This window comes from Aquarana catesbeiana, linkage group LG10, assembly GCF_042186555.1.
Source record: "Aquarana catesbeiana isolate 2022-GZ linkage group LG10, ASM4218655v1, whole genome shotgun sequence".
Taxonomy (NCBI): Eukaryota; Metazoa; Chordata; class Amphibia; order Anura; family Ranidae; genus Aquarana; species Aquarana catesbeiana.
In genome coordinates this window covers 218,418,032-218,444,098 of record NC_133333.1, presented here as the reverse complement: position 1 = coordinate 218,444,098, position 26,067 = coordinate 218,418,032, and the positions used below count along the sequence as shown (strand labels likewise).

Genomic DNA, 26,067 nt, shown 5'->3' with positions numbered 1-26,067 from the left:
TGGAATGGGGGAAGAAGAGGAGAGCTGTGGACAGGGAGAGGAGGGATGAGCTGTGGGAAGGGGAGAGAAGAGGAGAGCTGTGGACAGGGGGAGGAGGGATGAGCTGTGGAAAGGGGGAAGAACAGGAGAGCTGGGGGAAGTAGAGGTGAGCTGTGGACAGGGGGTGAGCTGTGGACAGGGGGGGCGAGGGGTGAGCTGTGGACAGGGGGGGCGAGGGGTGAGCTGTGGACAGGGGGGGCGAGGGGTGAGCTGTGGACAGGGGGGGCGAGGGGTGAGCTGTGGACAGGGGGGGAGGGGTGAGCTGTGGACAGGGGGGGCGAGGGGTGAGCTGTGGACAGGGGGGGAGGGGTGAACTGTGGACGGGTGGGAGGGGTGAACTGTGGACGGGGTGAGCTGTGGACAGGGGGGGTGCGAGCTGTGGACAGGGGGGCGAGGGGTGAGTTGTGGACAGGGGGGGAGTGGTGAGCTGTGGACAGGGGTGAACTGTGGACAGGGGGGGAGGGGTGAGCTGTGGACAGGGGGGGGGAGGGGTGAGCTGTGGACGGGGGGAGGGGTGAGCTGTGGATAGGGGGGAGGGGCAAGCTGTGGACGGGGGGGAGGGGCGAGCTGTGGACAGGGGGGGAGGGGCGAGCTGTGGACAGGGGGGCGAGTGGTGAGCTGTGGACAGGGGGGGAGGGGTGAGCTGTGGACAGGGGGGGGAGGGGTGAGCTGTGGACAGGGGGGGGAGGGGTGAGCTGTGGACAGGGGGGGAGGGGTGAGCTGTGGACAGGGGGGGAGGGGCGAGCTGTGGACAGGGGGGAGGGGCGAGCTGTGGACAGGGGGGAGGGGTGAGCTGTGGACAGGGGGGAGGGGTGAGCTGTGGACAGGGGGGAGGGGTGAGCTGTGGACGGGGGGGAGGGGTGAGCTGTGGACGGGGGGGGAGCTGTGGATAGGGGGAGGGAGGGGTGAGCTGTGGACAGAGGGAGGGAGGGGTGAGCTGTGGACAGAGGGAGGGAGGGGTGAGCTGTGGACAGGGGGAGGGAGGGGTGAGCTGTGGACAGGGGGAGGGAGGGGTGAGCTGTGGACAGGGGGAGGGAGGGGTGAGCTGTGCAAAGGTAGAAGAGGTGAGCTGTGGACGGGGGGGGGGGGGAATGAGCTGTGGAAAGGGGGAAGAAGAGGTGAGCTGTGGACGGGGGTTACAGAGGAAAATAAAGTGGACAACCTGGGATTGCTCAGCCCCCCTGAATCAGGCACACAACCTCCAAACTCCGTACTATGTGGCCGTCTTCATATATGCAATCCTTGTGGGCGCTTCTTTTTATGGCAGCACTACCATCTCTCTACCTCTCATCCCACATGGAGCCTGTCCTGGATCAAGGACACCATTTTATCTACCGCCTGAATGTACCATCTCCCTGGGGTATAATAAATGGGATGGGGCACTGTGGAAGTATCAAATAAACTATGTTGTGTCTTTGAATCCGATAAAGGGTAGCCATTGTAACACATGCAGTCTGTTTAGACCATCCCCTGAAGAAGGAATTTCTTTTATTCCGAAACACGTTGGGATCTTCTATATAATTGCCTATGGTTTGGCCTCCCACCACGAGATCAACCGCATGCCTAAGACAACAGTCCTGTATTGTATACATTATGACTACCATGTTTTTGATTTTTATTTCTACTTTGTATCAGTGATGTTCACCTTCAGATTTTATTTTTGGATTTAAATAAAACTTTTACTTTTACTACACTTCTCTACTTCTTTGTCTGGTGTGACTACTGCCTACCAAGTCCCAGGGGCACTTCCTTGTTCTCTAGACAGGGGTGAGCTGTAGAATGGGAGGCAGAAGAGATCGGCTGTGATTTGGAGAAAGAAGAGGTGATCTGTGGGCGGGGGGGGGGAGGGGGGGTGCAGAGGTAAGCAATAGATTGTTACTTTAATGGGGGGGGGGGGATTAGTTGAAAGATGGGGATTTTTTGCTTGGGGAGGAGAGTAAAAATTTGCTGGGGGACAGCATACAGAATTCAATGACCAAGAGTGCGGTGTGTATCGTACGGCATGCAAGATGCAGTGGTCAGGATTTTGTAACATATGGTACCTCCTGAATGCTGGTCTCTGTACAATGGGTTTTCCGTTACATAATCCTAAGCCCTGAACTTTGTATGCTGGGCTGCACGTTTCTTACCCTTTACCACTGCACTCTGTATGCTGGGCTCTATATATAGCATATTCCTCACCACTCAGTATGCTTTGAGTTCAGCAGCCAGGAGCATGCAAATTACACCACAGCATATAGAGTTCAGCAGACAGGAGTATGTAACGCACAGCACACGTGACAGAGTGCAATGGTCGGGAGTCCCTCAAATTCAACCCCCGCCCCATACCATTGCTGCTCCGCCCACAAAGCTGAACTATTGATTCTCAGAGATCTGTGAATAAATAAACTACAAGTCATGTCTCTCACCAGGGCAAACAGACTTATAGTTCTCAATGGAACACTGGAGGAGGAGTTTGCAGGAGCCCGACATTGCACCCGTGATCCACTTATTGCAGATGCAATGCTTTGCAGGCTCCTGTGAAACAAATAAAAAATCTTTTTTTTTTTTGTGAACTTAGCCTTTAAAGTGGTTGTAAACTCTGGGAATAAAAAAAAAAAAAAAAAAACAACATTCAAGACAAAGGCATAATGAGCTAGTATGCATCGCAAAAGTGCCCAGCTAGCAGGCCAAAAAGCGGCGCTTTGGCGCTAACGCACGAGTAACCCCAGTGTGAACGGGGTCTTATGACAGTGTGGTCACAGGCTGTGTGTGTAAACGGCGCTCCAAAAATAAACACCCACCTTGCTGGCATTTTTCTACAAAACTGCTGTAGTAAGGAGTTTAAGGAGAGGAATAAAGGGGCAGAGGCCCTCGTTCAGACTTCTCAGGCAATGGACACTGCCTGAAAAGTCAGAACGAGGGCCTCTGCCCCTTTATTCCTCTCCTGAGTTAAACATTATAGGGATGTGGCCTTAGGAGTGTTGTTTCAATCATTTACAGTAAGGAGTTTAAAGCATATAGCAGATTTTACACCTACTTTAAAATATTTTTTAAATTTTTGTGCATCTGGGTATATCGCTCATTACCAGCTGTATGGTTCACCATCAAGAAGAAACAAAGAATCCAACTCTCATGTTTGTCTTTTGCTTTATTTGAGAACAGGACACGGTATTTCTGGTCCTAGAATGAAAGACATCTGGTGAGGTCCATCTTCACAGTATCTTGCACTTTGGGTTAGAGCTCAAAGGCCGGCGATTATGCTCAAATATAAACAGGACTGTAAGAAATTAGATTTAAAAAAAATAAAGAAAACCCCACAAAACGTATTTATAGTCTCTGAAAGAAAACACAAGGAACTGAAAATAAATAATTAGACAGGGAATCGGGGCTGGGGCTCTTCAGGGGGATTAAATTAGAGGCTATTTATAGAATTCTTAAAATTGAGCTTGTAACATCTCTGCCAATTTCTTAAAAAAAAAAATGAAGGCAGAGTGAATCTGCATTAAAAACACAAAGTACAAAGCATGAAGAAAATACAGGTGAGATTCCAGTATAATCCGAGGAACAATAATAGCACAATATGTACTTCAGCCTCGACGGGAGCGACCTTCCTATAGGGCCAATATGGCCATAGCATTGTCGGCCCTGCCGATGGTTTCCTTAACCTGCAGAGCGGAAGGGGTGCCGCTGCTGTCCAATAAGGAATCAGGGAGAGCCGCTGATGTCCAATCAGAAATGACTCTCATCTCCATCTAAGAAGCCTCTGCTATAACTTTGTGCAACACACAGAGAACCAGAAAGTCAATGGAATGAAACAAGCCATGCCCGATGACCATTTACAAGCAGTTCTACCAAATCTCTGGGTAAACTCCAGAAACGAATGCCCTGTGCCGGGTGCTGCTTACAGTCATACATACAAAATGTTCATAGCAGAGGTGGATTACACAATATTGCCGTCACTCTGGTGGTTGATTCAGGACAACCCAGAATTTGTGCCATCAGTCCAACGTCGCTGAGTAGGATATGAACACACAAGGGTCACTATCCCAGTCTCACGGTTTGGAAATATGCACCTCGTTGCTTCCGTTCATGTTGGTGGCAATAATGTATTGCGCTGTCTGTGGAGGATTAGTGTCAGCCTGCTCAAGCTGTTCTGAGTTGGTGGAGACTTCTTCTGTCAAACTGCCATTCTTCTTCATCTCCACATCGCCCTGGCTCTCCGATATGACATAATGTGTCTGAGGGGATACAGAGAAATGACGTAAACACATGGGGTAGGTGAATATACACTACATGACCAAAAGTATGTAGACCTTCAGGCATCTCCAGTGAAGGGTAATCTTAAAGCTATTCTAAATGTACATGTTTTTTAAAATAACAAACATGTTATACTTACCTGCTCTGTGCAGTGGTTTTGCACAGATCAGCCCCGATCCTCCTCTTCTTGGGTCCACCATCAGCGCTCCTGGCCCCTTCTCATCTGCCAAGCGCCCCCATAGCAAGCTGCTTGCTATGAGGACACTTGTGCAGCCCCTGCCCCCTCATCACTGGCTGTGATTGACAGCAGCAGAAGCCAATGGCTCCTGCTGCTGTCTCAGGGCCAATGAGAAGAGAAAGAGCAAAGAAAGCCTCTGCTCTTGCACACATCGCTGGACTGAGATCAGGCTCAGATAAGTATAAGGGGATGGGAGGAGCTGCAAGCAGAAAGTTGTTTTACCTTAATGCAGTGGGCTCCAAACTGTGGTCCAGAGGCCAGATGCGGCCCTTTTCTTGCCTTTATCTGGCCCTTGGACACCAACCATTCCTTGCACTGACCCCAATGATGGGGCATTATTCCTTTCCCTGATATCAACGCTTGCCACTATTCCACCTCCTATTACAAGGGACTATACCTCAGACTGACACCAACAATGGAGCACCATTCCTCTCACTGACACCAATGATAGGGTACTATTCCTTCCACTGATACCAACAATTGGCACTATACCTCCCTCTAATACCAATTATGAAGCATGGTATTCCATTGAAGCCAAAGCATTTTCTACCCACAATGGTCACATTCTGGCCCCCAGAGAATCTGAAGGACAGTAAACTGGCCCTTTATTTAGAAAGTTTGGAGACCCCTGCCTTAATGCATAGAATGCATTAAGGTAAAAACACCTTCTGCCTTTAGAACCACTTTAATTATACAGCATACAAAAGACATTTTGAACAACTGTGCACATTCAACTGCGTGGTAATAGTTGGGAGAACACCTTTATCTATTCCAGCAGGACTGGAAAGACATGGTTTGACCAGTTTGGTATGGAGGAACTCAAATGAGTTGCACAGAGCCCTGGCCTCATACTGAACACCTTTGGGAATGAAATGGGACATCAATTCCGAGCAAGGTCTTCTCATCCAACATCAGCACCTAACATCAAAAAAGGGCACACGTTCCCACAGACAACTCCAAAATTTGTGGGGTGCCATAACAAAACTCTTCTGGGAAAGCATTCCATAAGATTTGGGAGGGGGCAACTCCATATTAAGGCCTATGGCTTTGGAATTGGGTGTCCAACAGGATCATATAGGCGTGATGGTCAGGTGTCCACAAACTTTTGCCCATATAGTATAAAAGCTACAACATTCATCACCACTCTTACCTGTATTGCTTTCACTTGACCACTAGTGACCGGAGCAACAGGAGTGCCCACAGTTGCCTCGGTGATGACATATTGCCCCTGCGGTAACATCATTTGGATCTCAGAAGCTGCAGAAAAACAAGAGATGGCGATGAGACAAGAATTTAGCCACCTCAATACCAATGTGTTACAAACCCCCTTCCTGTCCAGGCCATTTTTAGTTTCCAGTGCTGTGACAGTTTAACTGACAATTATTCAATCATGAAACACTGTGCCCATATGGATTTTAAATATACTTTTTTTTAGACAGATAGAGCTTTGTTTTGGGGTATTTAAGTGCTCCTTTTTTACTAGAAACAAACTTTTTTTTTTTAAATGGGTCTTTTGGTTTACCTGTAAAATCCTTTTCTTGGAATACATCACAGGACACAGGGCACCTTCACATTCATTACAACAAGGCTATGCTGCCACCTTCAAGTAATTTAACATTGGACCAAAAAAGACAGGTAATCCCTTCCTAGGCATAACCCCTCCCTTCTTGGCAAGACTTCAGTTTTTGCATACAGAAAAAAAAGAAGAGGAGTTGGATTAAGAGAGTGTCCCAACTATACAAGGAATGGCGGTTCTTCCCACTACGTTAAATGGGTAAGGTGTCACCAGAAACGAGATAAACAAAAAAAGAAAAAAAAGGCACAGACATCAGGCCAGCTACCACCCAATATAATTTATTGAAGTTTTAGAAAAAAGAACAATTTACAACAAAAGTAATCATCAAAAAAAATAAAATCACAAAAAACAGTGCCTCCCCTGGCACTCCCTGACATCCAACCCGCACTTGTTCCACAGCCCCCCTGTCCAGCTAAGAGCCACCCACCCTCACTCCCCATCACCCAAGCCCCCCCCCCTGCCCAAGACCCACTGGAGCCCCACCTGATGCGTAGAGTGGTAACTGCCTCAAGGGAGAGGGCACAAAATGGTTTAAAAGGCCGTGCGAACCACAATGCCTTCAGTTTTTGTAGCAAGTCATAAACCACAAGGGGATGGGCCTGGAGCAAAACTGGGCAAAGGGCACTGCCTCAAAAAGTGTCTTTCCTAGAACCCTACTGCAAAAGCAAATTGAGGGATTTGACAAAGTGTTGAGCAAGTCCACCTGAACACTCTGAGCAAGACATTTGTACAGAAGGAGGATAATTTTCATCTGAATGCTATCCAGGGTCAGACCTAAATATGTCAACCTCTGGGTTGGAACTAAAGTAGACTTCTGCAATTCAGAACCCATCCAAACATTTCCAGTCTGTGCACCATGTGAGACACTTTGGTTTCCAGGAGACAAGCAAACACATCCCTCAGAAGCAAGTAATTCAGGTACCCTATAACAGTAATACCCAGGGGTACATAGGAGCCCCAGGAGCAGAGCCAAGACCTTGGTGAACACTCTGGGAGCTGTACACAGGCCACATGGCAGGGCCACAAACTGGGAAGAATGGAAGGCTGTGAAATTCCAGCTTGTAGCCACTGTATTGTGGCCCCACTCTTCCACTGCCTAATGTCCCACCACCAAGCGAGTGGGGGCGCCCCTTCACTGTGAGGAGGATTTGTCCCCAGGCTTTGAGAGCTTTGCAGATCATGTCTTCTTTTGGAACTGGGGCTGGGACTTGGAGGAAATGGTTTTTGGAAGTAAAAGTGTCAGGTTTTGGAACTTTAGGCTTTGTCTTCGTTTTAAGCAGTAAGAGAGAACTCTTACCTACAGTCACCTTCTGGGTGCAGCAGGACCAAACAAAATTTCCTCTTGAAAAGGTAGACATTCCACATGCTTCTTGCCGGGTAACTCCGTTGACCACTACTATGTTGAATTAAATCCTTCAAGACTTCCATTAAGAAGCTAAGAGCATGTGGAAAATCATCCTGGTTTCTGCTCATTTCAGTATCTACACTGGTGGGATCCCTCTCTCTCGTCATGTGATGGACCAGACCTTAAGACTTTGGCACACACCTACAGCTGCAATTGCAGTTATAGAGTTGCCCCTACCAGAGCAAATAAGGCTTTAAATAGGACATGGGGATCTTCAGGAGTAGATTCCTCAAGTGAGGATTTTTCTGTGTCCTCTTCAACTGAAACATTCTCATCTTTCTCTACCTCATCCTCCACTGATTCCTCTTCCATTAATGAAGGGGAGAGGGAGGGGAAGAGTTTACTCTGGACATAGAAAAGCTATAGGTAATTGATCCAGAAGAGCCAGTCTCCTAATCCCAGATGGAACTCTTGAGAAGCTAGATATTTTTGTGATGAGACTGCACAGATATGACCTTTACCTAAATCACTAGCAAAAAAAACGAAGCCTTGCCTAGATGGGAGGAGTTGTGCCTAGGAGGGGATTTCCTGTCTTTTTGCAAGTGTCCAATCACCCAAAGGTGCAGTATAATGTAATGAATATGAAAGATGTCCTGTGCCCTGGGATGTACAATAAAGAAAAACTGCTTCTGCTACTTTCTGTAAAACTTACCAAATAGTCTTTCTTCATAAATTTAGACCAAAAAGCAGGGAGGCGCCATACTCGTGTGTACAGACAGGAAAGGTGTGCATGTGTGTAATTTCTCACATGTGTTGTGGACATTCTGTATGAAGAATACTTACACAGTCAGCATTTACATATGTTACTGCAACAACCAACACATCTCTGTGATGGCCTTTTTCCCCAACCCCAATAAAATAGCTGTACCCTTTTTGTGTGTGGAAAGTAGTAAACATTACTTCTAGACCTTTGCAGTCATTTTGAGAGATGGTCACATCAATGTCTTTATAACCACTTATTTATGAAGCTAAAAAGCCTACATTCCCAAATATCATTAGTGATGCTCATAAAGGGCATGCTGCTTACTACAGAACTCAGACATCAGTCAATGTTATAAAGAAGGAAGGAATAGCTTTGTTTACACTTGTGATAACTGTGATTGGTTCACAACGATCACAAAGCACAGAGCTACACTACTGTAATTAGCGCTTTGAATTTTGCCTGGGATCTGCTCTAATGTTTAATGACAGCACAATCAGAGGCATTGTGTGTGCACACACACACATTGTACAAACAGGGACATTTATAGAGGTCCACTTAGAATAAGCTTAGACATAAGCTGTCTGACTATATTTTTCTGTTCCTTTTGTATTTTTCTTTGAAATGGCAATAAAAAGTAATTAAACAAGAATAAGCTGTCCCAAGCTGCAGACCAACTACAATGGTTGGTCAGGAGGTGGTTAAAGTGGAGTTCCACTCAAAAATGGAACTTCCACTTATCCGGTCAATTCTAGTTTCTGTTGTGTAAATATTGAAATAGGTTCTTTAAATGCACTTGTAGAATTTTGTTCAATCAGTTCTGTTAAGTGGGAATATATACACTTGCTATAATCATTTGATCAGGGGCAGCAAGTACCCTGTTCAAGTATCTTACCAGGAATGCAGCATTCCCTGTGACCCTTACCGGCTCCCTGTAATCAGATCCACAACCCTGTGCACACTTCTGTGAAAAGGCATAGAGTCAATTACAGGAGCAAAGAGATGATGAAATCCTGTCTACACACCTAATAATGATGCTACATTTGAAATGTAGACAAAAACATTTATTTCTGATGCAAGGCAAAATCTAACTGCCGTTGGTTACCACACACTTGCACATCATCTTCAATTTTTGCACCAGCCTGTTAAAGAAGCTCCAATGTGCCTTAAATCATTACAGAAGCTTGAACTCCATTTAGAGCACCACTCCATGCAGACTTACGATAGCGAAAAGAGTTCCAGCCGCTTGACAGGTAGGTGTGCTGAACTGTGGAAGAGTTTGTCTGGGGGGACGTGGTCTGCATCTGTGAGGGGTTGACATTCTGATCGTTTTCCTGTGATGAAGGGCTGAGGGACTGGCCCCCTACCTGCACAGAATCAAGGAAAAAAAATTTGAATATTCTTCATTTCTCACATATGTACATTGTGCAGCTATAAACATGTCAAGAGGCAGATACCTGAGAAGGTGCCTGAGTGCCTGGAGCTGGCTCTGCCACCTGGATATGTTGCACTTGGATGGCATGTTGAGTGTAGGCCTGGGTTTCATGTAGCTGCCCCATATCCACCGTAGAGTGCTGTGTCTGGTGAGGAGATGAAGCCTGAAGACACAAACATGTCAATGTCACTTCAACCCAGTCCATGATTTATCATCAAGATTTCTGATCGGAACATGACAAGTACAGTTCCCTTGCATGGCTGCCAGACTATGCATTTTTAAAACATTCTCTTACAGGGCTGCCATTAGAAATCATTCCACACCTTTTTCAAAAATTAAATATAAATCTTTGGCTGGAGTTAAACTTAGATGGGGCAACAGCCCCAATGACTTGAGGTTCATATATTTTTTTTATTTGTGTATTGTGCACTGTATACAGATGTTACCTGGGCAACCTGCACCACCTGCAGCTGTATATGTTGTGATTGTTGCATGCCAGCCGTGCCCTGTGACACCGGGATGTACTGGATCCGCTGGTAATCTCCCTGCGCAGTGCGGTATTCTGTGGTCAGAGTCTGAGATAGTTCCGTCATGGCCTGCGTTAGAAGATCTGTGGTCTATGGGTGAATAATAATCAGATCAGAAAAAGACTTAATGAAAATCTTATGCATCTTACGCCACAATGAGAGAATACGAAGCTAAACTGCACCTGTCATTCAGAGAATGCATGTTCTAAAATAATACAAAAACTGAGGAACACATTTAGCATTAAATCATTTTTAGATGAATTTCTAGTCCTCAGAATATCTACCTTCATTAGATAACAAACACTCACCACCACAGTTTCACCACTCGTGCCATCAGCCGTAAGAACAGTGGGGGTTGTACTAATCATCGCTGTCTGTGTTGTGATAGGCAACAGAGCAAATTCTGGATGTTTCTTGCGTATGTGCTGAACCATCTTTGTCTACAGAAAGATTAGGAGCAGGTTTTAGTGAATTTCCTCCCACCCACAAAGTGAGTACAATAACAATTTGCAAACTGTTTAGGGAGACAGTACAGTTACAATACCATTCAATTCAATACAAGAGGAAAATATTATGAGCTCAGTTTTAAAAAGACTGAGTTTTAGAAAGGGTGTGAGATCCATACTGATATGTCCAACAGTAAATTAGTAATGCACAAGGAGACTGAAGGGGAGAGCTGAGGAGTAAAGAGACATGCATATCATCAGCATAGAAGAAGTATTGGAATCAGAATTGGAGTGTAAATAGAGAAAAGAAGATGTCCAAGGACGGAGCCCTGGGGGACTCCTACAGAAAGAGGAGAGGAAGAAGTAGAGTTGTAGGTCATTCTAAAGGAGTGCCTAGATAGGTAGGAGGGGAAACAGGAAAGAGTAATGCCTTGGAGGCCAAGGGAGCCGAGTTTTCGGAGAAGCAGGTGGACAACTATGTCCAAGGCAGCAGAAAGGTCTAATAGTTAGCCTACTGATTGGTGGCAATTGGATTTAGCAGTTAGTAAGTGGGTATTGAAATTTAGAAGGGCAGTGATTTTACAGCATATTTATATCAGCTGAATCACAAAATATGAGAATTACAATTCCGGTCTTTCCCACTCCTGTATAAAACAAAAACACACTTTATTCAATTATTCTGCATATTACTGGAGAGGTTATAACCCATGCTGCACATTATATACAGCTCCGCTACTTAGTGGCCAAATAAGAGTAAGCAAGAAATGTTGGTTGGAGGTGAGGTTTTTAAGCTGTGAAATGTACCACTGCTGACTTTCTTTAGCAGCAAATAAGCCACACTGCACCCTCAGGCTGGTCAATGCTGAATGGCCTGTACACACGATCCGAATATCGCATGTCAGATCGTACGACCGTTTTTGCTTAATAATCGCAAGTAGATATTGAATAGGTAGATAAAGTCATGAAAATTCTTGTACGACTGAAAAAAAATTGTATTGTAGGACGACAACTATACTGACTAACCGAAAATCGTACGATCTGGAATCGTACGAGGAAAATTTTCGTGCATGCCTGATCAAATAATATCGGATGAACAGTCGTGATCGGCTGTTTAAAGTAGTGTACACACGATCCGAAAATCATACGATCCTTCCTCGTACGATATTCGGAATGTGTGTACGTGCCAGAACTCAATGTAATAAAATGTTGCATTTTTATATAAAATGTTCAAAAACAATGGGGTTGATTTACTAAAACTAGAAAGTGCAAAATCTGCACAGAAACCAATCAGCTTCCAGATTTTATTGTCAAAGCTTAATTTAACAAGCTGAAGTTAGAAGCCGATTGGCTGCCATGCACAGCTGCACCAGATTTTGCACTCTCCAGTTTTAGTAAACAACCCCAATATGTCCAAAACTTGCAACAGATGATTGAAACAATGCAAATTCCACCATGATGCTGCAATATCATAACTGTGCTCAGTAGGCTCTAATGCTTTGGCCACCACCCTATAGCTGAACAGAACACCTATCAGATGCTCTGACCCCACAAAAATAGGGAGGTCAGAATGTGCTAAGCTCATCCAAGCAAAACTTGTGCATTCAGTACCCATTAACGGTATGGATGAATCCCTTTCCTGGAGTCAACATGCTTCATATGCAAGACCCATGGTGTATGACCTTGCATATGAATGTCGTAATTCCAGAAAAGGGCTACATCCATATCTGTAATGGGTACTGGATGCACAAGATTCAGTTTGGGAGTGTATGAGCTAAGAACATTCCGATCTCTTATTTCTTTTGGGGTCGGAGGATCTACTGAGCGTTCTGTTCAGCTATAAGTTGGTGGTCACAGCATTACAGCACTGGACGCAGCTATATGAAATTGTAGCACCATTGTGGAAGTTACATTGTTGCAACAATGTTTCAAATTTTGGACTTCTTGTTTTTGAACTATCTGTACATGAACACTACATTTTATCACTGTATTGATGAGACAGCATATCGTCTCTTCAATATGAGCAACTATACAAATATTATGGAGACAATACAGACTTTTATTCTGTTTTAAAGCTGAACACAATGGCAAAACATCACTGTTTTATCATGATGGCCTGCAGAGGTGGAAGGGATCCACATTCCAATGCATTAAATGGTATTTATATCATATTAAAGTGATAAAAAAAACAAAAAAACAAGACTTTTCTAAATAACAAACATGTTATGTGGACATCGCTGGACAGAGAGGGGGCTCAGGTAAGTATTAGGGGGTGCAGGGGGAGCTGCTACACACAGAAGGCTTTTTATCTTAATGCAAAGAATGCATTAAGATAAAAAACCTTCTGCCTTTACAACTCCTTTAAGCCACAAATTGTGTCAGTCACAAATGTTTTTTTACAGTCCATCTGGAAAGTAAAACCCAGCAGTTACCGCTGAAAAAAATGTACATAATAGGAACTGTAGGGAACAACCTTCACTCACCTTACTGCTGTATTGCTTGGCACAGTGCGGGCAACAAACTGGAGGCGTTGCTATCGTCCCTGTGAGTTGGGTGTGAGTACTAAGCATTGGATCTGGTTCTCCGGGCCCAGCCGGTCTCAGTTTCCGTATACTGGGAGGCAGCTCTGCTCCTGGGTGGTTCTTCAGGATATGCGCTTTCCTTTTGCTGGCACTTTTATAGACCTGTCAACAAGAAATAATCTCAACGATCTACAATATAATATTGGATTATGGGTTGTACACCTTGGCAGTGCCCACTCACCTTCTCACAGTACTGGCAGTAATAGTCTCGGTTGGGTTTGATAATGGGTAGTGTCAACTCTGGGACTTCCTCAATCTTCATTTCCGGGTGTCGCTTTGACAAGTGATTGACCTGAACCAAAAACAGTAATAGCTCAGAGCATTGTACATATCCAAGTAAAGCAACATGATGGCAGTGAGGTTAACTCTTCCTGCTTACCAGCATGCCTCTCCTCCGGAATCCCATCATACACATGCGGCACTTGAACATGAAGCTTTCGTAGTCTGTGGAAGCGAGACGTGGTTTGAAGGCCTTGGTGCGCCCAGTGCGATCTGCCTTCTTGGCTTCTCTCTCTGGATTGTGCATTCGCTGCATGTGTTCCCTTAACTTGTCTTTTCTCTGGAAGAACAAAATCTGTATTACCCGAACAGCCATGTCTCTCACTACGCTTGGCCTTACGCACAGGATATCAAAGTTAGTTTTTTATATATAAAGCCAAAAACTCAAAAGGGAACAGTTATGGAACTGGAAGAACATGTTCAAAGACTTTTCTTTTTTTTTTTTTGTGCCATTTATCCCTCACTGCTAGCTATACGGAAGCATGCTTTCTACCCGGGTTTTCAGGCAACAAGTGCAGCTACGATAAAATGCAAACATATCTTTGTTAAGTTTGCTAAATATGCCAAGCAGTGTCAATAACATGCTTGGGGTCCTGGCAGCTGATGGCTTTCAGCTCTACTTCCTCTAACGGGGTGCTGAAGCAGCTTCCCATCAATACAAAGCTCTGTGTGGTCACCCTTGTAGTGTGCGGTTTCTAAACGGCCTACAGGAGGGTGCCATGACCTAACATGGGGCGTGGCTTGAAGCTTGAATTATGGCTAGTGTTCTTTACAAAGTCCTAGCTTGTCAATCAACATGTAGGACACACCTAGATCCAGCCCGCTCTGCACTTATCAGATAAGCCTAAATCCCATCCACCAACATACCTACAAACAAGCAAAGTGTAATTTGCCTAAGACGGGTCCAGCTATCAATCTAGGGAAGTCCTAAGACACTCCCTTTTGAGTGGACGTAAAGAGTGGAATCATAAGAAAATGAGTTCACTATGGGAGACGCAGCAGCAAACGTGCTAGCTTTGCAAAACTCCTCCTAAATTCAGTATTGGAATCCTGCACCAGTAGAACAGAAGGGTGGTGAGAAAATACAATTCTGAGTTCTTACTATAGTAATAGTTCTTCATGAAATTGATTCTATGTGGAATGTTCATAGGGGTCAATGCTACTTATTTAAAGCACGGTGCTTGTGCGGTCTAATTTGCCCCTCTCTAAACTGTAATAAACCTGTCTGATCCTGCCACTTCCTGTGTCCCCCTCTCTGTGCTGCCCACGATAATCAGGGCTGCTGAGCCCTGATCACGGTGGTCAGCGTACGTCCCTTTGTCATCCACAGCTCTCCTTTCTCCCCCTCACCCCCTCCTGCCTGCCTGTAAGCTCCATGTCTGTGTCTCTGCTCCCCCCCCCCACCGCTCTTAGTACAATAAAAAAAATAATAAATGGTCACTGCCAGCCCCTCTATTATAGATAGGCATACCACGCTGTATAAGTCTTTTATAAAAACGAGGCATGTAAATATCTTTTAGAGAGATCTTCAGGCCTGTCACGTGACTCTCGACCGGTTTCCAGGGCTACTGGAGAAGGGGCTGAGTGGTCATGTGACCTCCCCGGCTGACATCAGAGGGAGATCTCGGCCCCTCCTACAGTAGCCCTGTATCGGAGATGTAAAGCAGCCGGCGAGGCATGTGATCGGCCTAAAGCTAGTTTTAAGAAAGGTATTTACATGCCTAGTTTTTATAAAACACTTATACAGTGTGGTATGCCCATCTATAATAGAGGGGCTGGCAGTGATTTAGATATTTGGGTTCACAAACAGAAAAAAAAAAAAAAAAGACGCATGCTGCCCTAGTTGCAATTTAATTAGTTGCAGAAAAAGTATGTAAAGAGACTCTAGAGCAGGGATCTGCAAACTATGGAGCTCCAGCTGTTGCGGAACTACACATCCCATGAGGCATTGTAAAACTCTGATGATGGGAATTAACGTTCAAGAACAACTGGAGGGCCATAGTTTGGAGACCCCTGCTCTACAACCTTGTGCTGTTCACAAAGTGATCATACCAATAAAATGCGGCTCATGGACATGTCTGATGTCCAGGACTGGTACCTGATACAGACAGCGGGAGCCAATTGTAGATAGCAGTAATGAAAAGTACCCATCACGGGGGGCATGGCTTGGCGGAGTGAAGACGCTCACTGCTAGAGCACCCGATTCCCGGCCCATTAATCAAGGCTGATATGCCCTCTTACAGCCGTTTCTATTTTGACCATGAGCTATCATAAGAGACGGAAGACCAGGGGATCATCTAAAGCTGTGCCAACAGCTCCGATCAGCCGATATTTTCAAGATCCTGCTGGTCCGCATACTAGAGGGACACGTGGCGACCAAGGGCCTTCACCCTCACTCTCCCCTCCAATGGCATCTCCACAAAGCTCAGTGCCAAGCTCACTGGCGGGTATACCATCCCTCCTAGACCCCTCGCCCAGCACCTTGAGCAGCCCTGGACTGGCAACTTAGCTTTCCAGAGACAATGTTGACATCAGGGCCCTGCTGCGGGCTCTCCCCACTAAATCAGACATGGAAGCCCTGGTGCTGAGGGTAGAGGAGCAACACCGCCAAGACTTTCAGCAAATCCGAGCGGTCCAAGGCTTGGATGACAGACTGACTAGGGGTGAGGCATCGGTGAGCGCCCTGGAGATCCGGGTTACCCAGATGGAGCGGGCTAATTCACTTTGCAGATCCAATCACCCCAAAGGGGCAAAAGCGTATAGGTATATCCTCCACAATCTCCTCAACACCGTAGTTGTTATGGCACCCAGGGTAATCTCCAGTCTCCGTGTGGGTAGTTAGGTTGTGTTCATGGTGACTCCCTGTCTCCATGTGTTCATCTCTCTCTAGAGACAGGGAGTCACCATGAACACAACCTAACTACCCATATGGAGACCACCCTGGGTGCCTTAACAACTACAATGGTGAGGAGATCGTAGAGGATATACCTATACGCTTTTTGCCCCTTTGGGGTGATTGGATCTGGTGAGTGGGGACCCTTGAGGGGGAGCACAAAAGTCACCAAGAACGTTTGAGAGCACCCCAGTCACGGTCTTGTTTGAAGAAATTTGAACACGATTTTTTGAAAAAAAAAATTTCACTTATGGACTATGAACACTACATGATTTTGTTTGACGTTATGTTTATATGTTTAAATTGATATGTACCCACAAAGCTATAGACCAATATCACTTCTTAACGTCGATATAAAAATTTTTGCTAAGATCATGGCAAATCGACTTAAATATGTCTTGCCCTCCTTTATCCACCCCGATCAAACGGGATTTATCCCAGGTAGAGAAGCTAGGGATAACTCCATCCGGGCCATGCAGCTTATACAATGGGCATGTGCCCATAGGAATTCCACCCCATACCTTATTCTGTCCACGGATGCCGAAAAGGCTTTTGACAGACTAGATTGGTCATACCTTAAGGCGGTGCTGGAGGCTTGGGGACTAGGCCCTCATATGCTTAGATGGATCATGGCACTTTACGCGACCCCCAGTGCGAAGGTCAAGGTAAATGGCCACTTATCCCAGGGGTTCCCCATTCGGAATGGCACGAGGCAGGGGTGCCCCCTCTCCCCCCTCTTGTTCGCTCTGGCTATGGAGCCACTGCTTCGAACAATACGGGCGAGTGCTGACATCAGAGGGGTGACGGTGGGGTCAACGGAACACAAACTGTCAGCCTATGCAGATGACGTGCTCTTTCATTTGACCCAGCCCTTGGTGTCGCTGCCAAACCTTATGAGGGAACTAAAAACTTTTGGTCAGGTGTCCAATTTTAAAATAAATTTTTCGAAATCCGAAATCCTGCCCATCACCATCCCTGCGAAGATGGCTAATGACTTACAACAAGCTTTCCCATTTAGTTGGGCTACAACATCGATTAAGTACCTGGGTATACAACTTACCAATAGATTTGATAATATTTACTCGGCTAATTTTCCCACCCTTTTGAGCATGGTGCGTAGAGACTTACAGAATTGGGCCAAGACCTCCTTCACGTGGCTGGGCAAACTTAGCATACTCAAGATGAACATCCTCCCACGGGTGCTCTTTTATTTACAAATGCTGCCGGTCCCTCTCCCCAGGAGCTTCTTTACACAGCTTCAAAGCCTAATGATTAATTTCATCTGGCATGGTAAAAGGCCAAGACTGGCCGCGTCTTTACTACAGAAGACCAAGGAAATAGGAGGCCTGGGCCTCCCGGATATAAGACGATACTACAGAGCCATTGCGATCCAACATATCCTCAACTGGCGGCATCATGGGGGTTCAAAAATATGGGTCTCCTTGGAAAAGAGCTTGGCAGGTCGTGACTTGTCCTACGCGCCTTGGCTGCCTCGTGAATATAGAGGACTCTCACAGACGTCCTCCCCGCTAACTACCCATACCCTGCGGGTCTGGGATCGCACGAATGCTTTGTACGCTTTGGTGCCCCCGGGCACCCCACTGGCACCGCTGGGGGGGTTCAGGTGGTTCCCTCCTGGGGAGCAAAGGACCTTTTTTGGTACATGGGTTACAGATGGTAATTATAGCTGTGGCAAATTTGTAGATAAGGGTAGTCTGATACCCCTAGATGCCTTGAGGACTAGCCATGGCAGATTCCCCATGGATTGGTGGAGACACCAGCAACTCCAACACTTCATTGCAACAGAGGGGGCTTCGATGAGAGGGCTAGACACCATTACCACACTAGAAAGATTTTTCATAGAAGAAGAACCAACTCCCCATCTGATCTCTGAGTTATATAGGCTACTGGGTTCAGTTTCCGCTGCTTGCAAGCCGGCTTTCATAAGAGAATGGGAGCGGGACCTAGGGATAGAGTTCTCACCAGAACAGCGCCTACACATGTATAAATTAGCACATTCTAGCTCCATAGAGTCCAGAACGCAGGAAACTAACTACAAGCTCCTAACTCGTTGGTACCGGGTACCAGCCGTCATAGCACGTATTTACCCCTCGGTTTCTGACCGCTGCTGGCGTGACTGCGGTCAGAAAGGCACCCTCCTTCATGTGTGGTGGGAATGCCCAGTAATTAGGCCGTTCTGGACGGAGGTACAGGCTACCATTAAAAATGCTCTGCAGATTGAGATCCCGTTCTCCCCGGAGCATTTTCTCCTGCACCTCCCCACCCTCCCTCTGAGCCACTACAAAAAAAGCGCCCTTCCTCATCTATTAAACGCTGCTAAAAGGCTGGTTCCTCTCCACTGGAAGAGTCCACGGATCCCTACCTTAAAAGAATGGTTACAGAAGGTGGAGGATATCAGAGAGGCGGAGGAGTGGGTGGCGAGGTGCAAGAATAGGAGTGAGCGCTTTGATAGTATCTGGGCCCAGTGGCGGAGATTCACCAATAACACTAATCCTGTACCCTCTAGCCTGGAAGTCGCGCTGTTGGAGTTAGCGGAGCCCTCCTTGAAGCTAAGGAGGCCTGTATGTGGTGACGTGCGTACCTGAATGGCATGTCTCACCACCCTATTGATTGCACCGGATGTAGACCTTTTCTTTCCTTATGCATGGTTCACAAGGTCCACAGTTGAAGGCTCATACGAAACGCTAGGCGTCTTTGGAGTTTTTTTTTTCCCTTTAAGAAAGGCAAGTTTTGTATCTCCCTTATTAAATGTTATAGAGTTATTACCAGGGCAGACTTATGGGAAAGGGGCTCCGCCTGGCGACACAGGCACCTTTCAAAGGCATTGACCCCAGGGGATGCCCGTGGGGCGCCTCCCTTTCGGTGGAGGTTAGTTGGAGGCTTATGGCCCCCCTCCCGAGGGACCCGCCCGGTGGGCATCTCGGGGACCTTAAAGCAGGGACGAGACCCCCCCTCCAATACAGAATGGAGGGCTTTTGTGACGGGTCCGGCCAAGAAGTTGCCATGGCGGGACCCCCCCCTGGGAATCATTTTGACTGTTCCACAGTGCAATACAGTTTGAAGAAGACTTGATCCCTCATCCCCTTCCCCCTCCTTCCCTCACCCCTCCGGTTTTTACCTTGTCTTGTGATTGGTTTGACAACTTGTTATTGTCTGGAACGTCTATGTTTGCACTGTAAGAATTGCACTGTATTGTGGTAAGAATGACCATAGACTATATGTCTGTATGTTCCTTTTAATACATAAAATAAAAATAAAGATTATATAAAAAAAAAAAAAATTGATATGTAGAGGTTGCAGTTTATGGCCTCGTACAGTGCAAATTCACAATGTTATATGGTATTTTCTTTTTGATGGCACATCACTATTATTTATAGGGGACCAATAGAGCTTTCTAGTTTCACCCTTTCCAATACTAGATGGAAATATATGGTAATGTTCACATACAGAAGCCTACACTCTAGCTAATTGTTTTATATCTGATCGGTAATATATGTGGTAATTTTTTATAATAATAATTTTTTATAATTATAATTTTGATTGATTATAATGAATTTTATGATGTTTCACCATTTGACATATCTGTTCTCGCCTTTTTTTAAGAGCAGTCGATGGCCGCGGATGACATTTGAATATTAATTATATATTCTTTTACATTTTCCAATTGGAGAGTATATTTTATAATTATATATATCTTTGTATATTTTAATATGTATAGTGAGTCAATATTTTTGCTCATATATTGTTTCTTTTTTGCACTTGATTGTGTATATAAGTTAATTTGGTTGTATTAGTGTACTCACAACGAGTTCCGTTTATAGTATATGTCTCTTATGGAGACACTTCCGGATTCTCCTTCCTGTTTTGCGAGTGCGCCGTCTGGGGTTTGTTTTTCCATTACCATGGTTACTTACCTCTATAAAGCGCGGGTGCCCACGTAGTCCATTCATCTGCTGAAGAAGTCCCCGCCCACTGGGACGCAACGCATCCAGAACGAGACGTCGTGACGTCACCCGCGGCCACCGCGCATGCTCTATTCCATCTGTGTTTACACACCATCGCTTGTTGCTGTTTCACTGGCACTTGAAAAGTGCTGGCTATGTAAGTGTATTTTACTATATTTTAATAAATTGTTTGAAAAACGGAGAGCACTATATGTTGTCCCTTTTCCATTATATATACCATTGGAACGTCCTGAGTTATCCCACCCGGTGTGTGACGGAGCTCTTGGTCCCTGTGTCCGAATACCATCCATTTACATGACCCATAAGGGAAGGCTTACATGACCCTCTGTAATTAAAGGGTCCTGGTCACCAGGTGAGAGGCTATTTCAGATATCGATGAAGGGCACATCAGTCACCTATACCAGCATTTATCACGTTCACTTGGTGGAATTTCCTAGGATTTTTTTTGGATCTTTTGGATTTTCATGGACTTTTCTGGACTTTGACATATAGCTTAAAAACGTTTTATCTTATGTTGTATGGGTATCCTCTCATTTAACCGTATATAGCATCCCTCGATGTTTTAGCTCTTTTAGCGCTGCACCATCTTTTATATTTTCACTTAAGGGATTTGATTGATTGACCCTGGTGTCCAGCTGCTTATTGTCATACACGCGCAGATTTATATTTTATTCAGTCTACACTCTAGCACAACTGAATGTTGATATTTATATACTTTCACTAGGGATTACTAGTTTGCAACTATCACTAAATTAGGATATAGGAGGGACACGCTCACCAATTCAGATAGCAGTTAGCCCCCTCCTCCATACAGTTGCTTATCCCATATAACCCATTAGGGAGCGCCACACCCCATTGTAGATAAATGTGTAACTAGTTGGAGAATCCTTAGGGAAGCTCCCTTCAGGGGGGCTGCATACCTAATTATCGTCCTAAGCGCAGCCATCACATATATATTTATTAATTCACTTTGCCATTACCAGCTGGCGGAGGTGCATCTTCACGCTGAGGACCTTGAGAACCGGAGCCCCTGGAACAATTTACGAATCTGGGGGCTGCCGGAGGCGACAGGCCCTGAGAACCTACCAGAGACTGTTCGGGCAATCCTGCATGTCATCTTGGACTCAGTCCCGCCGGCAAATCTGGAGTTTGACAGGGTACACAGGGCGCTCGAACCTAAACCGGTGGAACAGGATCGTCCTCTTGGATGTGATCTGCCGCCTACATCGCTATACCCAGAAGGAGTTAATCCTGAGAGCTGCCTGGCAAAAGGGCCCAATCGATTTTGATGGAGCAACAATATCCATATTCCCGGATGTATCCCGAGCAACTCTGCAGAGGAGAGCAATGCTGAAGCCCCTGTAGGAGACTCTGTGCCGGGCGGAGCTGCTGTACCAATGGGGGTTTCCTCTCCAGCTGATCGTCCGCAAAGACAGCACCTCATTCACATTGAGGCGGTATGCAGATCTCCCGGATCTGTTCAGGTTCCTGGAGATGGAGGCATGTCCACTGCAAGACTTGCTGCGCCTTCTTCCCCGGAGAGACCCTCGCTCAGCACCTCGGACAACACATCAGGGACTGCCACACCGCTCCTCAAGACCCCATCGCATAGATCTAACGCCGATAAGAGCCCACGATCCTGAACCGAGACCAGCAGGAGACTGCTTGTTAGTGGCCGCTAAACTACTCTGTCTGCAGCCTGACCTTATGGCTCGTTTTGCTTGCCCGCTGTGACCCAGGCCCTCACTGGACTGCAGGAAGCAGACCTTCCCACTGGCTGCATGGAGTGACTCTGCACCCCAAGACTGCTGCTTTGCTACGCTACAGATATTTGCCATGCTATAGATACTTGCTATTCATTCTCTCTCTCTCTCTCTCTCTCTCTCTATATATATCTTCCACCATTGCCGTCTGGTTGAAAAAAGTAGCTGAGATCAATGCCATGGAGGACCTGGTGGCCACGGACAGGGGCCTCCGGGAGAAATTCCTCAAGAAGTGGTTTTACTGGCACAAATTCGTCTACTCTGAGGAACTTGCGGAGCTGGTGACCTAACTCCCCTGGGATGGGCCTACTGGAAAGGCTCTCTAGACGCTGTTGGGGGTGCTGGCTGGTGGTTGACCCCCCTTCCATCTTTTTTTTTCTGACCCCCTCTTTTCCATTATTTTCGCTAATGCTCTCCTTGCTGTTTGGCCCTCTGGGTCTTACCTGTTCCCTCAATCTTTTTTTTTTGTTTTTCTCTCTTTTTTTCCACCAAATAAATAAAACGGTGTTGACTGTTAAAAAAAATTATTCGGGATATGGAGACTTCCTAGTCCTTGAGGCCCATTGTCTGGAACGCACTTCCTCTGTTTACCTAATGATGACACTGTGTTGACTGGGCATGTGGCTTTATAGGTGGAGATAATCCACTGTATGTTCAACATTGTTGATGTTCCTGTATAACCGTATGCCCTTTTGAAATAAAAAATTGAAAAAAAAAAAAAGAAAAGTACCCATCACGTGGTCCTGACAGCTCCAGAGAGAAGTAGTAGGGTTGGGCAATAACAAAACTTGTTGATGCTAACTATCTGTAGGCAACTCCTGCTCACATTATCAGCCAAGGCCTTGCAGGGAGCCATGACATGACTGCCAGGAAATGGAGAGAACAGTTTGTAGAATCCAAAACTCCCAGAAATGTTGGATTCCGATTAACTCTGCAAGGCTTGTAATTGGAAAAAAAAAAAAACAGACGATTTAAAATAAAAAAGTTGAAAAGGAGAGAGTATCTTTAGGGTTCAGGGCATCTTCCATCCTAATGCATTATCCAGCTACGGGATACCTCATCTATCTGCATCCATTATCCCATCCAGGTACTGAATCCTCACCTATTACCTTCGTCTACTATCTCAATCCTTTATCCAGGTACAATATCCTCCCCTATTACCCCCATCTACTATCCCGATCCATTATAAAAGTTACAACATCCTCACCTATTACCCACATCTACTATACCCATCCATTATCAAGATATGATATTCTCATCTATTACCCTCATCTACTATCCTGGTCTATCATCCAGGTTCTGTATGCTGAACTATTACCCCTATCCACTTTCCTGATGCATTACTCAGGTATGGGATCCTCGCCTTTTGTTCTGATTTGAATGTGCTGTGTGTGGACTTGCACTAATGACGCAAAACTAGACATGCATTCAGATAGTCAATTCCACTAAGTGTACTCAAAAGTGTATACTGTTCACCCAGTCCCTAAAAGCCAGAAATTCTCTGTTATAAACAACTTCTTGCTCCCTCTGCTAAGAACGATCTAAAATTCCTGAAACTCTCAGCTCCGCAGCCGGATTGGTCACCCAGTACACACACATAGGCCATGTCTTACCTTGAACTGTTTTCCACACGTAGAGCAAAGGAAGTCTTTGCGATCAGAGTGTCTGAGCATGTGTAGGCGAAGTTTGTCTGGCCGGCAGAAAGCTTTATCACACTCTGTACACTGGTAAATCTTTTCCGAGTGGAAACTTCGAACATGTTTCTTCACCTGGATGATACAGAAAAGTGCAGCATGAAGGTTAGGAACAGATAAACACCCTGAGCGCTGACTATTAAGGTCAAGATATAGTGTATTGTTTATAGCATGTATGTAAAAAGTGACACTGTCCGAGAAAAGAACAAGATAAAATGCACTGGATAGTGCAAATAAAAATGCCTTTTAATAAATAAAAAGGTAAACTGCACTTACAATGAAGTGGCTTGATCAGAGCATAACATCTGTAAAAACCCTCCAATGGAAGGCTAGGTCACACCAACTGATGCTGGAAACAAGCAACCATTGGGGTGATCTGGCGTTTTGCATCAATTTGTGTCTGGTATACCATCAATTTGTGTCTGGTATACCATCCTGAAGTTCAGCATTAAGAGGAACTAACAAACCCAACCTGAATGAAGTCTGTAAAGCGTTTTTTGCAGGTAGGGCAGCTGAAGCAGCCATCGACAACATGCACAGCAACATGGTCTTTCAGGAGATCCAATCGGTCGAATGACTCCGGGCAAAAGATACAGGAATAGGTCTTCTGGTCCAGGTGGAACTTCATATGGTTCTCCAAGGAGCTGGTGCTGATGAAGCCCTTGTTGCAGATGTCACAGGTCAGGGGACAGTTGCTGTCTCGCCCATGGAAACGCAAGTGCTGGTCCAGCTTGTCCTTCTCCCTGAAGGCCTTTCCACACTGCAAGCACTTGAACGGCCGGAAGGACTTGCGTATAAAAAGGTGCTGCAGAGCGGCATTCTACAAAACAGGAGTCAGAATATAACCCGTCAGTCCACGTTTCTGTTTAAAGTTTTTATTAAAACAAACAGTTTAAGGATTACAGTGTACAGAAGCATGAGAACTTGTAGTATATGTATAGGTATATGTGGTAGGGCAATACATATGGTACATCACAATACAGTTTGATAATGGGATATGTTAGAAAGTCATCACAATAAATGCTTGTTTTCCAAAAAATGAGAAAACAGAAAGGGTGACGGTTGTTGAGAAATGTAGGAGCAAGTTCAGGAATAAGGGTTCTTTCACATGGGGCGGACTCCGACTGTGATCCCCTTGCTCAGCAGGGAACCTGTCCGCTGATCCCCGCTGAGCAAGCGGATAACAGGTCCGTGTACACTCCGCTTATGCAGAACGGACGCAGCCTGCTCTCCTCCACGGGCAGCAAGATGTAAATGGACCGCCTGTCCATTTACACCTGACTGCCATGCGAACCCATCCGACAGACGCAAGGGGAACGGATCCCCATCCATCGGTTTTAAGCTGATCGGATTGGATGTAGGCAAGTGTGAACGGCACACATGTCTGTTTACATCGGCTGTTGTAAACAGACATGGAGGGTCTGATCGGGTTCGCCTGAAAAACGGACAGGTGGCCCCAATTGGAACCTTCGCGTGAAAGGGTCCTGAGGGGGAGAGAGAGCCAGGGAGGGGTGGGTGTGGAAGTTTGGTGCTCTGGGGTGCTTAGGGAAATTGGTATCCTGTCAACATGGGACAACTGTAGTCAGCGATTGCAATCGCTCGGTAGAAAGTGGGTGATCCATGGGTCCCAAAATGCCTTAAATTTGGCCATGGTGTCTGTGAATTTCACTGTCTGTTTTTTTTTTATTTCAGAAGGCCCCAAATATTCTAGATTTGACCTCGGTGAGTGTAGGTGTACAGGACATCCATGCAATGCTTTATTTTGTGGCTGTCAGGACATTTGTCATAAGGGCGAACTGGTATGTAGTGGGCCCTTTCAGTTTTAGGTTAACGAGTGCACACAAGGGTTCTTGCAAATGGGAATTTGCAGCGTTGTATACAACTTATCATAGACCTTCTACAATTCCTGTACTACTGAACTGGTCTATCAATTCCAGGCAGCCCATGAAAACAATTTGGTGAGCAGTCTGCAGCAATGTCTGTGAAGGTTCTCATTTATCCAGCTTGTAGTATAGCTAGTATAACTGCGTAACTAGATTTCTTTCTGGCATTTTAAGGTATTAAACCCAAAAACAAATATATAATACTTGTAGGTTACCAATCCTTAAATGTGGTGGCTGCATTATTTATCATTATTTTAGGCTTTTTTGCCTTTATTATCACCAGGTGATCTGGCCAGTAACACAATTCCTGTTTTAGAAAGTCTCCATACTGGATGGAGAAGCGGCAGAGACAACGTTGTAAAGAAGCATGGCCAGTCTGGGGAAA

The 26,067-nt window shown here is 45.6% G+C and overlaps 1 protein-coding gene across 1 annotated transcript in view; it reads right to left on the bottom strand.

Moving 5' to 3' along the window:
- Positions 1-3,151: 3,151 nt before the first annotated feature.
- Positions 3,152-26,067, bottom strand: part of PRDM10 (PR/SET domain 10) — a gene marked incomplete in the record, with an annotated part of 110,322 nt that continues 87,406 nt past the window's right edge. Inside the window, 11 exon segments of the mRNA XM_073603323.1 lie at positions 3,152-4,259; positions 5,667-5,773; positions 9,420-9,564; positions 9,655-9,795; positions 10,079-10,249; positions 10,468-10,599; positions 13,086-13,286; positions 13,366-13,476; positions 13,564-13,743; positions 23,719-23,874; positions 24,272-24,619. Of these exon segments, the coding sequence (XP_073459424.1) occupies positions 4,074-4,259; positions 5,667-5,773; positions 9,420-9,564; positions 9,655-9,795; positions 10,079-10,249; positions 10,468-10,599; positions 13,086-13,286; positions 13,366-13,476; positions 13,564-13,743; positions 23,719-23,874; positions 24,272-24,619 (1,878 nt within the window).